Source organism: Anomaloglossus baeobatrachus, chromosome 3, assembly GCF_048569485.1.
Source record: "Anomaloglossus baeobatrachus isolate aAnoBae1 chromosome 3, aAnoBae1.hap1, whole genome shotgun sequence".
Classification (NCBI taxonomy): Eukaryota; Metazoa; Chordata; class Amphibia; order Anura; family Aromobatidae; genus Anomaloglossus; species Anomaloglossus baeobatrachus.
The window spans coordinates 622078507-622094105 of NC_134355.1; the positions used below are offsets into that span (position 1 = coordinate 622078507).

At 48.8% G+C, this 15599-nt stretch overlaps 1 protein-coding gene across 1 annotated transcript in view; it reads right to left on the minus strand.

Annotated features, from left to right (window-relative positions):
- NOL10 (nucleolar protein 10) overlaps nt 1–15599 on the minus strand; it is a 190686-nt gene that overhangs the window by 65874 nt on the left and 109213 nt on the right. The window contains exons 14-17 of the mRNA XM_075338765.1: nt 9428–9554; nt 7286–7365; nt 7079–7177; nt 5974–6060 (exon numbers count right to left, since the gene is read on the minus strand). Of these exons, the coding sequence (XP_075194880.1) occupies nt 5974–6060; nt 7079–7177; nt 7286–7365; nt 9428–9554 (393 nt within the window). The remainder of the gene's footprint in view (nt 1–5973; nt 6061–7078; nt 7178–7285; nt 7366–9427; nt 9555–15599) is intronic.

Sequence of the window (15599 nt, forward strand, 5' to 3'; positions counted from 1 at the left end):
ATCCCTATCATCATGAGCTCCAGGTGTCAAAGAAGGGAATTTTGTTTACTTACCGTAAATTCCTTTTCTTCTAGCTCCAATTGGGAGACCCAGACAATTGGGGTGTATAGCTTCTGCCTCCGGAGGCCACACAAAGTATTACACTTAAAAGTGTAAAGCCCCTCCCCTTCTGCCTATACACCCCCCGTGCCTCACGGGCTCCTCAGTTTTGGTGCAAAAGCAAGAAGGAGGAAAAGTTATAAATTGGTTTAAAGTAAATTCAGTCCGAAGAAATTTCGGAGAACTGAAACCATTGAACATGAACAACATGTGTACACAAAGAACAACAGCCCGAAGGGAACAGGGGCGGGTGCTGGGTCTCCCAATTGGAGCTAGAAGAAAAGGAATTTACGGTAAGTAAACAAAATTCCCTTCTTCTTTGTCGCTCCATTGGGAGACCCAGACAATTGGGACGTCCAAAAGCAGTCCCTGGGTGGGTAAAGTAAAACCTCGAAATAGAGCCGTAAAACGGCCCCTTCCTACAGGTGGGCAACCGCCGCCTGAAGGACTCGCCTACCTAGGCTGGCATCTGCCGAAGCATAGGTATGCACCTGATAGTGTTTCGTGAAAGTGTGCAGGCTCGACCAGGTAGCTGCCTGACACACCTGCTGAGCCGTAGCCTGGTGCCGCAAAGCCCAGGACGCACCCACGACTCTGGTAGAATGGGCCCTTAGCCCTGAGGGAACCGGAAGCCCAGAAGATCGGTAAGCTTCGAGAATAGGTTCCTTGATCCACCGAGCCAGGGTTGATTTGGAAGCCTGTGACCCTTTACGCTGGCCAGCGACAAGGACAAAGAGTGCATCCGAGCGGCGCAGGGGCGCCGTACGAGAAATGTAGAGTCTGAGTGCTCTCACCAGATCTAACAAGTGCAAATCCCTTTCACATTGGTGAACTGGATGAGGACAAAAAGAGGGTTTCCTAGCCTGTCTCATAGTGGCAATGACCTCTTGAGATAACCCTGAAGACGCTAGGATCCAGGACTCAATGGCCACACAGTCAGATTGAGGGCCGCAGAATTCAGATGGAAAAACGGTCCTTGAGACAGCAAGTCTGGTCGGTCTGGTAGTGCCCATGGTTGTCCCACCGTGAGATGCCACAGATCCGGGTACCACGACCTCCTCGGCCAGTCTGGAGCGACGAGGATGGCGCGGCGGCAGTCGGACCTGATCTTGCGTAACACTCTGGGCAACAGTGCCAGAGGAGGAAACACATAAGGGAGTTGAAACTGCGACCAATCCTGAACTAAAGCGTCTGCCGCCAGAGCTCTGTGATCTTGAGACCGTGCCATGAATGTCGGGACCTTGTGGTTGTGCCGTGATGCCATTAGGTCGACGTCCGGCATCCCCCAGCGGCAACAGATCTCCTGAAACACGTCCGGGTGAAGGGACCATTCCCCTGCGTCCATGCCCTGGCGACTGAGAAAGTCTGCTTCCCAGTTTTCTACGCCCGGGATGTGAACTGCGGATATGGTGGAGGCTGTGGCTTCCACCCATAGCAGAATCCGCCGGACTTCCTGGAAGGCTTGCCGACTGCGTGTTCCGCCTTGGTGGTTGATGTATGCCACCGCTGTGGAGTTGTCCGACTAAATTCGGATCTGCTTGCCTTCCAGCCACGGCTGGAACGCCTTTAGGGCAAGATACACTGCCCTTATCTCCAGAACATTGATCTGAAGGGAGGACTCTGGCTGAGTCCAAGTACCCTGAGCCCTGTGGTGGAGAAAGACCGCTCCCCACCCTGACAGGCTCGCGTCCGTCGTGACCACAGCCCAGGATGGGGGCAGGAAGGATTTCCCCTTCGACAGAGAAGTGGGAAGAAGCCACCACTGAAGGGAAGCCTTGGCTGCCCGAGAAAGGGAGACGTTCCTGTCGAGGGACGTCGACTTCCTGTCCCATTTGCGGAGAATGTCCCATTGAAGTGGACGCAGATGAAACTGCGCAAAAGGAACTGCCTCCATTGCTGCTACCATCTTCCCTAGGAAGTGCATGAGGCGCCGCAAGGGGTGTGACTGGCCTTGAAGGAGAGATTGCACCCCTGTCTGCAGTGAACGCTGTTTGTCCAGCGGAAGTTTCACTATCGCTGAGAGAGTATGAAACTCCATGCCAAGATATGTCAGTGATTGGGCCGGTGTCAGATTTGACTTTGGAAAATTGATGATCCACCCGAAACTCTGGAGAGTCTCTAGAGCAATGCTCAGGCTGTGTTGGCATGCCGCTTGAGAGGGTGCCTTGACAAGCAGATCGTCTAAGTAAGGGATCACCGAGTGTCCCTGAGAGTGCAGAACTGCTACTACTGTTGCCATGACCTTGGTGAAGACCCGTGGGGCTGTCGCCAAGCCGAAAGGCAGTGCCACGAACTGCAGGTGTTTGTCCCCTATGGCGAAACGCAGGAAGCGCTGATGCTCTGGAGCAATCGGTACGTGGAGATAAGCATCTTTGATGTCGATTGATGCTAGGAAATCTCCTTGGGACATTGAGGCGATGACGGAGCGGAGCGATTCCATCCGGAACCGCCTGGTTTTTACATGTTTGTTGAGCAGTTTTAGGTCCAGAACAGGACGGAAGGATCCGTCCTTTTTCAGCACCACGAACAAGTTGGAGTAAAAACCGTGACCCTGTTGCTGAAAAGGAACAGGGATCACCATTCCTTCTGCCTTCAGAGTGCACACCTCCTGAAGAAGAGCATCAGCTCGCTCTGGGGGCGGAGATGTTCTGAAGAACCGAGTCGGAGGACGAGAGTTGAACTCTATCCTGTAACCGTGAGAAAGAATGTCTCTCACCCAACGGTCTTTTACCTGTGGCAGCCAGGCGTCGCAAAAGCGGGAAAGCCTGCCACCGACCGAGGATGCGGTGTGAGGAGGCCGAAAGTCATGAGGAGGCCGCTTTGGGAGCGGTTCCCCCGGCGGTCTTTTTAGGACGTGACTTAGACCGCCATGAATCGGAGTTCCTCTGATCCTTCTGAGGCCTTTTGGACGAGGAGAATTGAGACCTGCCCGCGGACCGAAAGGACCGAAACCTCGATTGTACCTTCCGTGGTTGAGGTCTGTTTGGTTTGGACTGGGGTAAGGATGAGTCCTTTCCCTTGGATTGTTTAATGATTTCATCCAATCGCTCACCAAACAGACGGTCGCCAGAAAATGGCAAACCGGTTAAGAACTTTTTGGAAGCAGAGTCTGCCTTCCATTCACGTAGCCACATGGCCCTGCGGACTGCCACCGAATTGGCGGATGCTACCGCCGTACGGCTCGCAGAGTCCAGGACAGCATTAATGGCGTAGGACGCAAACGCCGACGCCTGAGAGGTTAAGGACACCACTTGCGGAGCAGACGTACGTGTGACTGCATTAATCTGCGCCTGACAAGCTGAGATAGCTTGGAGTGCCCATACGGCTGCGAATGCTGGAGCAAAAGACGCGCCGATAGCTTCATAGATGGATTTCAACCAGAGCTCCATCTGTCTGTCAGTGGCATCTTTGAGTGAAGCCCCATCTTCCACTGCAACTATGGATCTAGCCACCAGTCTGGAGACTGGAGGATCCACCTTGGGACACTGAGCCCAGCCCTTGACAACGTCAGGGGGGAAGGGATAACGTGTATCCTTAAGGCGCTTGGAAAAACGCTTATCTGGACAAGCTCGGTGTTTCTGGACTGCCTCTCTGAAGTCAGAGTGATCCAGAAACGTACTCAATGTACGCTTGGGAAACCTGAAACGGAATTTCTCCTGCTGAGAAGCTGACTCCTCAATTGGAGGAGCTGGGGGAGAAATATCCAACACCTGATTGATGGTCGCTATAAGGTCATTCACTATGGCGTCACCTTCAGGTGTATCTAGGTTGAGAGCGGCCTCAGGATCAGAATCCTGATCTGCTACCTCCGCTTCATCATCCAGAGAGTCCTCCTGCTGAGACTCCGAACAGTGTGATGAAGTCGAGGGAATTTCCCAGCGAGCCCGCTTAGGCGGCCTGGGACTGCGGTCCGTGTCAGAGACCTCACCCTGGGACCTATGGGTCACCCCAGGAGCACTTTGCTGCTCCAACTGAGGGGGGCCTGGGGTCAATGATTCAACAGTGCCCGTGGCCTGAGTCACCGGTCTGGACTGTAATGCTTCTAGTATCTTAGCAGACCATTTATCCATACTCTCAGACAGTTTGTCAGCAAATACTGCAAACTCCGTCCCTGTCACCTGGACAGTGGTAGCAGGTGGTTGCACCTGGGCCACCTGTAGCAGAGGCTCCGGCTGAGTAAGTGCCACAGGGGCCGAGCATTGCACACAATGAGGATCGGTGGAACCTGCCGGTAGTATAGCCGCACATGAGGTACAGGTTGCAAAGTAAGCCTGTGCTTTGGCACCCTTGCTTTTTGCGGACGACATGCTGTTGTCTCCTCTGAGTACAATCCAGGAGGGTATATAGCCAAAAATCAACAGTGCGACCGTACAGTGTAAATGTATAGCATATAAGTATAAGTATATATATATATATATATATATATATATATATATATATATATATATATATATATATATATATATATATATATATATATATATATATATATATATGTGTACACTTCGGCACTCAGTGGGGCCAGCACCCAGGTGCTGCTTACCGACCGCTCAAAGCGGTTGTGTGATCACCAGATTCCCTGCCTGGGCCTCCCAGAGCCGTGTTGTCTCTCCTCTCCAGCGTCAGAAGTGCTGACAGGAATGGCTGCCGGCGTTCTGTGGGGAGGAGGGGGCCGTGGGCGTGCCCTAGAAAGTGCGGGAATCTGATGCCCCACTGTGCTGAGTGAGGGGGGAGGAGGATACAAAGTATGCTCCAGCCCTCAGCGCTGACGTCCTGTGCAGCGTCCCGCCCTTCCCCTGACTGGCAGGCCTGGGGGCGGGAATATGCGATACTAGGCCGCAAAAGCCGGGGACTAAAGTTATAAGCGCGGCCGGCAAATAAGCGCGGCCGGCGCGGTAGTCCCCGGCGCACTAACACACCCAGCAGTGCTGCAGTGTGTATGGCACAAGCGCTCCATGCGCGGTCCCCCAGGGGGATACAGAGTACCTCACAGTAGCAGGGCCTTGTCCCTGACGATACCCGGCTCCTGTCCAGCAGATTCCCCAGGGGCTGCGGAGGGAGCACGGTCCCATGTGCCTGGAGACCGATTAGGATCCCACTTCACCTAGAGCCCATTAAGGGATGGGGAAGGAAAACAGCATGTGGCTCCTGCCTATGTACCCGCAATGGGTACCTCAACCTTAACAGCACCGCCGACCAGAGTGGGGTGAGAAGGGAGCATGCTGGGGGCCCTGTTATGGGCCCTCTTTTCTTCCATCCGACATAGTCAGCAGCTGCTGCTGACTAAGATGTGGAGCTATGCGTGGATGTCAGCCTCCTTCGCACAAAGCATAAAAACTGAGGAGCCCGTGAGGCACGGGGGGTGTATAGGCAGAAGGGGAGGGGCTTTACACTTTTAAGTGTAATACTTCGTGTGGCCTCCGGAGGCAGAAGCTATACACCCCAATTGTCTGGGTCTCCCAATGGAGCGACAAAGAAATGACAATGTTGTGATCGGGAAAGATTACGACACCTGGGACCCCCACGCACTAATCACCAGAATGTAGTCTCTGAGCCCCCCTAGTCCTCCACATAATAAGAGCAGCCACTGGGCAGGTAAACTACCATTCAGGTCAATGTCCATGGCACAGGTGGAGACAATTGAGCACAGTGCATGGTGGTTTCAATCTGTGCCATGGACATTGATTTTGGCAGCTGGCACAAGCCTTGCCTGACCGCTGCCTCAAATTCCTCCCGCCAGGGGGAATGGATGTAACTTGAGCTCAGTATGTATGTAGCTCACATTACTCACAATATAGGACTATACTGGAAAGCTTTTTCTTCCGGCTTTACATTATGCGGTTATCTGGAAAAGTCATGACTGACATATCTTACCTTTTGCTTTTTCTTCTGTAAGAGAAGCTCCCCGTCCTCTTCTTCTAGAAGTTTGAGTGCGAGCTCCTTATTCACCTTCGGTAGTTTCTACAATGGAGATTAGAGGTTCATGTTGATTAATCTATATAAGCCATCTGCATATAGTCAGCAAAAAGACACCAAGGAAAAGTAATAGCACCTGGCATAATGGATCAGAGGAGCCGCTCCAAGAACCGGTGAAAGGATGAAGGAGAATACCACTCACCCATAGGGGAACATGTCAAATTTGGGCTTGACAAATATTCAGAAATGCACTATTATTTAGTGTATAAACGAAGTCCATTATTTCTAACCAATTGTCGATATCTACAAATTATATTTATCATGACGAACAATAAAGTATCATCTCCCAAACTCAACAAATGTCCATGAAAGTGTTACTCCTATTCTAACGACTTATTGCTCGAAGGACTGGTGATAAGCTACTGATGGCTGGGATCTTCACCGATCCAGAGAATGAGGCTCTGAAAGGCCTTGGTAAAAGAAAAGAGGTGGCATAACAGATGCACTCCACCTTGCCATTCCTTGGCTATGGGACTGCCGGACATACATGAGCACATATCTCCTCCAGTCCAACTGGAAATGCATTGATTGAAGAGTGGATGTGAATCATTTTGCACAACCCTATGCATGTCTGTAATATTTGGTCACTGGCAGGGAAAAAACACCTCTTACCCGACGGCATCCACAGCTCTACTGTTATTAGCCAGCCTGGCAAGACATCATAGTTGTGGTGTGACCCCGATGTGACGCCAGGCTGGCTAATCAAAAGCTGCGGACACCGTCTGGTAAGAGGGGTTTCTCATAGACCACTGTTGGAATCATACAAGTCGATTTTCTCCACCTCTGACTGGTGATTGCAGACGTCATGAGCCGCTGAACCCAGGAATTGGTTGCAGCACTAAATTTCGAGAAGGCGAGTATTGCTATTTTTTACGTCTGAAAACCTGTAGTAATAAAAAAAAATAAAAATTCTGGACAGTGCCCTTTAAAAGGAGCGGTTCCGATTCTAGAATTGCTCTCTCAAATTTGTCGCAAACCTCTCCTGTCCGATTTATTCTCTCACCTTAAGCTGGACACGCTGAGCCCGCGTCTCCTCGATCTTTTGCCTGATCTTCTCCCTCTTGTATTCTTCGTAAGCAAACGGATTGACCATCGCTTTCACCTGAGATCAGGAGACGGAAATTTGTTTTCACTTTTTTCAAAGGCCATGGACTCAAACGTAAAAAACAAACAACAAAAAAAAAAAAAACAAAAAACAATGTTCTGTTACCTTATGGTACAGTCGTATATCGATAAAATAACCGTGCATGTAAGCGCGGAGCATGGCCGACCCGATGAGATGTGACAGTCCTGGAAGAGGAAATGGGAAAAAAATTAAGATTATGCAAACTCAACCCTTTCACTGGCAATATATCATTACATTCACCATTTACTGCCGGTTTAGTATAAGGGCTCCGGACTTTATTTTAAAATGGTCAAATAATACCAGGCTCAATAACCTAGGTGTGAAATGTGGGGGGGAGCGCTCATGTAAAGTTGGGAGCACCATGAGATTTTAATTTCCAGGTTGTGTGTGTAAGGCTAGTTTCACACATTCGGCTTTTCGCCGGTTTGCCAGATTCGGCGCATTCCAGTACAGTGTATACAGTACAATGGCAGCGCGGCAACTTCCGGGTCACATGCTCTGGTCCCATGACAGCATGTGACCGGTGCTTGCCATTGTACTGTATACACTGTACTGGCGTGCGCCGAATCCGGCAAACCGGCGAAAAGCCCGATGTGTGAAACTAGCCTAAGACTGGGCAGACACATTAGATCGCTGTTGGCCAAATGATCGTTCAATCGACATCCATCTCCCCCATATATAGGGATGGTTGGGCTCAGCCGAGCGCTCGTGTTCTTTGATGTGAAAGCAGTTTCTGACTCCACAGGCTTATCTCCTGGAGAACGAAGATCGACTGATGGAATCAAACAACAGATTCTTCTCTCGCCTGACATACGACTAGGAAAGTCGGGAGGACCCTATACATAGATAGTTGGCCGATCACATCAAAATTGGAGGATTTAAAAATGGCATTTACCTAAAGTGTATAAGGACTTGAGAGCGGCATCTCGACACACCAAGGTTACTTACCGATAGCCGGTTTTTCCAGAACCCATGACAGCACCACGTGGTGCTGTCACGTGGTGCTGTCATGGGTGAAGGGGAAAAAGGAAGGTAAGAGAGACCCCAGAAAGAAAGATCATAACCCCTCACCGGCATGTCTTCAACCTCCACTGCCTTCTAGCAGGGAATACAGGAAATTTTCTTCAAATTATCACCCCCTTTACCAATCAGACTTGAAGCCACTACAATGACTTTTTGAGTTTTATACAAAACCTTACACTTTGATGCAAAATTACAAGTACCCCATGGTTGTAAACTGCTAGGTGGCATTTTTACAATGTGCTGGAACATATCTGGTTGGGGAAGGGGGGGGAGGGAGATTGCATAATTCAGTTTTTAGTCATGAAGAACACGATAAAATCTTCTAAAATGTTAATGAGTCACAGTAATTTGGTAGAAAGTCGAATGGCAACCAACAATTTTGCCGATCTGTAAATGGTGATCTCCCAGCTTTCTAGGTTTCAGAAGGCCAGATACAAAAAGAAGGCAGCGTCTATATATGACCACCAATACGTATCTTTATGGAGCTGAAAAATATGAAAATGAGAATAGCATCCGCCGATGGGTGAAAATGCAGCACCTGTACACTATAGCAGATAGCCTGTTAGATCACACACAACTGGTGTACACTGACCATGGTTACTCAACCCCTTAGATGCTGCTGTCAATAGTGACACCACCATCTAGATGGTTCTTGACCCATAAATTGACATATGTCAGATTTGAAAAATTTTGTCTGGCCAGTAAGGGGATAAAATGGGTTTATTAATCATACAAGACCCAAGCTGAGTGATAACCTCTATGGTACCAGTAAGGGTGACTTGATTTTTCATAAATCTAAGCTACTTTACTCATATGGACATCATAGAGGGCCAGCGATTCAGCACTTCCCCTCTATAATGCATAGATTAGAGCTGCATAGACTTAGGTCATACATCTATTAATTGGACTACAATTGCAATCATGTAGTACTACATCTTCTCTGTGGTAGTTGTAAGGAAAAGGTCTAACCAGATGTTCATTGGTGATCTTAGGAGCTCACCGCAATCCATCAGCTTTTATTATAAATGCGTCTGGGAGGATGATTTAGAAACAAGTTATTTTGGGGGATCTGTTTTTAGAGATATAATATCTATGATCTCTGTATAGACGTCTTTAAAAGGAAAGGAGTCATAGAAATATGAGAAAAGCAGATGAGGGAAACAATAGTATGAGCAGGCAGGTTGTGTATATAATATTACTCACCGAGGTCGTCCAGATCTTTTTTGGTGACAAACTTATAGTCGTCATAGACTGTGCTTTCTGGGTTCTCTTCCAACTCCTCTGTCAGGTTGTCCAAGAACGAGCACCATCTGGGAGCTGGGCCCAAAGCCTGAAATCACAGATATGCACTTAGAATAAACACGCTTGTGTCCCCAGACACGGAGGGGACAAAGCCTTACATCACCGTCCCGTCGCCAGCATTGCAAAACATTCCCACTGACCTAGAAGTCACTGCAGACTCTGATATCTACCTCACATACTCAGAATCTAAAGCTGGGGTCACACATAGCGACGCAGCAGCGATCACGACGGGCGACCTGACCTTATCAGGATCGCTGCTGCGTCGTTACATGGTCGCTGGTGAGCTGTCAAACAGGCAGATCTCATCAGCGACCAGCCCCCAGCCAGCAGCAATGCATGGAAGCGATTCTGCGCTTGGTAACTAAGGTAAATATCGGGTAACCAAGGAAAGCACTTCTCTTGGTTACCTGATATTTACCTTAGTTACTAGCGTCCGCCGCTCTCACATTGCCAGTGCCGGCTCCCTGTTCCCTGCACTCGTAGCCAGAGTACACATCGGGTTAATTACCCGATGTGTACTAAAGCTACGAGTGCAGGGCACAGGGAGCCGGCACTGGCAGCGTGAGAGCACACCGCTTAGCGCTGGCTCCCTGCACTCCTAGCCAGAGTAGACATCGGGTTAATTACCCGATGTGTAATCCGGCTAGGAGTGCAGGGAGCCAGCTCTAAACTGTGTGCTCTCACGCTGCCAGTGCCGGCTCCCTGCTCACGTAGCTGGAGTACACATCAGGTAATTAACCCGATGTGTAATCCGGCTACATGTGCAGGGAGTCGGCACTGGCAGAGTAAGAGCGGCGGACGCTGGTAACGAAGGTAAATATCGGGTAACCAAGGAAAGGTCTTCCCTTGGTTACCCGATGTTCACCTTGGTTACAGCTTACTGCAGGCTGCCAGAAGCTGGCTCCCTGCTCGTTTCAGTTTGTCGCTGTCTCGCTGTCACACACAGCGATGTGTGCTTCACAGCGGGAGAGCAACGAGCAAAAAATGAAGCAGGACATTCAGCAACGACCGGCGACCTCACAGCAGGGGCCAGGTCGTTGCTGGATGTTACACACAGCGACAGCGACGGGACGTCGCTGCTACGTCACAGAAAATGGTGACGTAGCAGCGACGTCATTGTCGTCGTCGCTGTGTGTGACACCACCTTAAGACTGTTAACGTCCCAAATCGGTGACCTCCAACAGGTCGGTCTTCAGATGCAAGGACCAGGCATGCTGAGAGCTGTAGATAGCTCTTCCAGTGATGGATACACCCACCATGAGAAGGCTATTAAAAGGGGTTGTCTGGTTAAAGCAAGTAATAACCTAGCCATAGAATAGGTGGCGACTTCATCGGTGGGGGTCCGACTGTTATGATTGACACCAGTCGGCAGAATGGGCAATTTTTATTACTGTTACAATATAAAGCGTCATGTTGAATGCCCAACTGCTCCTCCAAAGATGCTCTATAGATCCGCCATAAAAAGCCAAGGACAGCGTTCAGCAGCCCCATGCAGTTGAACATGCGCAAGGCTGCTCAATTCTAATGGGAATGAAAGCATGCGGTTGTCTATATTAGTACAGGTCGGACCCCCCCAGATCAATAAGTTATCACCAGACACCTTAAGGGTGGCCAAAAAGCTTCAACTATTCCAGCCACTAATATTTTCTAAAAAGATATATGACAAGTCTATGCCTCCCATCCATAAAATGGGCTTAGGAGTCCAGTTAATGGCAGGGCAAATGTGAGGTATACAAACTTATGAAAGATGACTCAAAGACGAGATAGTCATCCAAACAAACAGCACAACCCTCACCGACTACAATCGTAATGTACACAAAGTCAAAATAATTACTAATACTGTGTCTCTCCTGAAAATAAGCCCTAACATGATTTTACAGGAGTTTTGGATTATGCTTGATATATATGCCCTACTCCAAAAAATAAATCCTAGTTACAGTCAGGACCAAATTTGGGGGGGGTGGGACTGGTGAATTTCCTAGGTGGCTCTACTCTCCTAGGGGTCCCCAGCATTTCCATTCCGAGGTTAAAATTGGTTAAGGACCTTTGGTGACATCATGGTCATATGACCATGATGTCACCAAAGGTCCTTTAACTGCAGGAGTCTAGAGGAGCTGAAGAGTAGATAGGCTGGTATGTACTCTGTATTGTGATTACATGTAGTAATAGTTATCGTAATTGATTGGTGGCAGCGAGTTTATGCAAGGATGATTGTGGGGAGACCAGTGAGATCTGGGGAGGATTAGAAATATTCCGCTTGCAGGAGTCAGGGGAATATATACCTTACTCTCACCGGGAACCCTTCAATCATCGGCATAGTAGGATAGCGGCCTCCTTGCTTATCGTCGGGCAATTCCATAATTGGCAAGACTATAAGAGGGGCGCTAGAGAGCGAGTCACGTGCTCTGTCTGCTGGAAAGGGGGTGTGTTCCTTCCTCTTCCTCCCCACTTTCCCTGACATATAACCATCCCTGTCACTAATCATGACATACAAAGTCATCCACAACCTGTCTCCTGCCTACATTTGTGACCTAGTCTCCCGGTACTTACCTGCATGTAACCTTCGATCCTCTCTCCTCCTCTACTCCCCTCTCATCTCCTCTTACCACCATCGCATCAAAGATTTCTCCCGTGCCTCCCCCACACTCTGGAATGCTCTGCCACAACACAGACTCTCGCCTCCCTTGACAAGCTTCAAAAGGAACCTGAAGACCCACCTCTTCCGACAAGCCTACAACCTGCCGTAACCCTCAGTCTGATACAGCGCCGCACGACCAGCTCTACCCTAATCTACTGTATCCTCACCTATCCCTTGTAGACTGAGCCCTCGCGGGCAGGTACCTCTATCCTCCTGTACCAGTCTGTGCCTTGTATTGTTTATGATTATTGTACTTGTCCCTATTATGTACACCCCTTTCACATGTAAAGCGCCATGGAATTTATGGCGCTATAAATAATAATAATGTAGTAATTGTATGCATAAAGGTTTTTTATATTTTGTAGATCTTCCGGAAAAATACTTGAGTTCCCCAATCACTTCCATTATACTCAGTAGACAAGTTGCGCTCATCTAAGCAACAGCTGCTGGTCACTAGTACTGAGCACCCAAGCATGGTAGTGCTCGCTCATCACTAGCTCCGATATATTAACATTTCCCATGTGTGATTCAAAAGTAGACCAGATGCTTGCTAGGAGGCTACATTGTTTTAAATTTATCAACGCACAAACACAGGGCTAATAAATAGATTTGGTGCAAATCTGTCCACAGGTTAGTAATCTGTGGCCACTGGACGGGAGCCCTGAGAAAAAGCCATTATCCCTATAAGTAGGTGCACACAAAAGACTGCACCAGTAGTCGATAAATTAAACTGTATTCAGGATGATCTAAGAATGCAGGGATTGAGGATACCATAGAGGGCAGCGGGTATCATTAGGACGTTCACTTAGGCAAACCCTTGTGATGTGCCATCAGAGATACCGAACATTGACTTTCCCATGCACGCGAAAACCACATGACCCCCGAGGAGTATGTACTGAGCCTGATGATCGCTGTATGCAGAAACCGTCAGCTGGTTTGCTTCCATGAATTCGTTTCATCATGTGCTTTCCCTTATAACACTACATGTTATGCTACTTAAAAGCCCCCTACACAGGCTAAACTCAGCCAAAGTCGCAAGGTTCGGCAGATGCACAAATGTGTATGGGGCTGCCAGCCGACCGAAGGTTGGGAGAAACGTTGTTCAGACGTTTTACTTTGGACTGCTGAATGCAATGTCCCCTCGGAAATAAGCCGACGTGTCAGCCGGTGGCATTCTTATAGAGCTCAGGAGCAATCGACTGAGTGAGTGTTCTTGAGTATGACAGTCAACCGAACGAATGGATAAAGCATCATTCGGCTATCAGCAATCTCTTGTGTATGGCCGGCTTAAGTCCGGCGACCTAGATTTCGTGAGGCAGACACATACCAACCAGGAGACTGTACCAGTCCATGAGAGTTGCTGTGATTTATCGTACACAGAATAAAGGACATTTGTAAGGACCACCTAATAATTAGGTTCCTAGCATATTGAAATGTTTCTATAGGTTTTTTCAAATATGCCTAGTTCTTACATTAACAAAGAGAAGTGACTTTTGCAAGACTTGACCACCATTATAAGGAAAGCCTACATCCTGAATTTTGGCTGCAGACTAGGAGATCAGGACGAGAGTTGGGCTCCACACATATGCTGCAATATATGTGCATCACATCTTACCCAGTGGCTGCATAGGAAGAGGCGATCTATGGCTTTTGCATTCCCAATGATCTGAAAAAAGCCATCGGATCACAATACCAATTGCTATTTCTGCATGGTGACCAGTCATTAGAAAAGGAGTTTCAAGAAAGAAGAAGAGGACTTTACAGTATCCAAACATTTCATCTGCAGTACATCCAGTACCAAATACAGAACTGCTGGTTCCAAAGGCACCAGGAACCTATTCAGTTGAGTCAAGTGAGGAATAAGCAGGTGCTTTGTGTTAGGAATCATCTTGATCTCATGACCTAGACTTTCTGTCAGCAACCTCAACTGAACCACACTTTATAAACACAGAGTGAACTGAAAGATCTTGTTAAGAGATTTGGATCTGCCCGAGAATAAGGCTGAGCTCTTAGGTTCCTGGCTAGCCGTGGAATCCTCTAGCCGGCGAAGCTCAGAATTCTTTGTTCCGCAACCGTGATAAAAATTCGTCCCATATTTCTTCCTGGAGGGCGATGTTGTGGCATGCAACAACATCAACAGGTTAAAAGGAAGCTCTAAAGATAACTTATCTTTAATTAATCCAGAGGAATGGAGGGTCTTAATTGATTTATCAAAACAAGCCTAAAGGCCACGTCACACTAAGCAACATCGCTAGCAACATCACTGCTAAGGAACAACTTTTGTGACGTAGCAGCGATGTTGCTAGCGACGTTGCTGTGTGTGACATCCAGCAACAACCTGTTGCTCTCCCGCTGTGAAGCGCACATCGCTGTGTGTGACAGCGACAGAGCAACAACTAAATGTGCAGGCAGCAGGAGCCGGCTTCTGCGGACGCTGGTAACCACGGTAAACATCGGGTAACCAAGAAGCCCTTACCTTGGTTACCCGATATTTACCTTTGTTACCAGCGTCCGCCGCTCTCAGCTGTCAGTGTCGGCTCCTGTTCTCTGCACACGCAGCTGGAGTACACATGGGGTAATTAACCCGATGTGTACTGTGGATAGGAGTGCAGAGAACAGGGAGCCGGCACTGACAGCTGAGAGCGGCGGACGCTGGTAACGAAGGTAAATATCGGGTAACCAAGGTAAGGGCTTCTTGGTTACCCGATGTTTACTGTGGTTACCAGCGTCCGCAGAAGCCGGCTCCTGCTGCCTGCACACGTAGCAAAGTACACATCGGGTAATTAACCCGATGTGTACTCTGGCTAGGTGTGCAGGGAGCCAGCGCTAAGCGGTGTGCGCTGGTAACCAAGGTAAATATCGGGTTGGTTACCCGATATTTACCTTAGTTACCAAGCGCAGCATCGCTTCCACGCGGCGCTGGGGGCTGGTCACGGGTTGCTGGTGAGATCTGCCTGTGTGACAAGCTCACCAGCAACCAGTGTAGCGACGCTCCAGCGATGCCTGCCAGGTCAGGTTGCTGGTGGGATCGCTGGAGCGTCGCTTAGTGTGACATCTCACCAGCGACCTCCTAGAAACTTACCAGCGACCCCTATCAGGTTGTATCGTTGTTGGGATCGCTGGTAAGTTTAGTGTGACTGGGCCTTAAAAGCAGTCTTGCTGCATAACGGCAATGCGGTACTGTCAATTCCAGTTGATTGTGCAGTCCACATGTAAGAAACCTAAGACAACATGAAACAGCTGTTGAGATGCCTGAACTATGACCACCATTTGTGTCCCCTCTGTGGTGCCTTAAGGTGGTTGTCCTCTTACTTGGTCTCCAGGGTGGACACACAAAGTACTCCTGCTTTCTGTGTGAGGGTGATAATCATGCAAACGGTAAAAGGCTGGCCTCTCCAACATTCACTTCAACTAGGGAATAAAAATGTCCTGCAC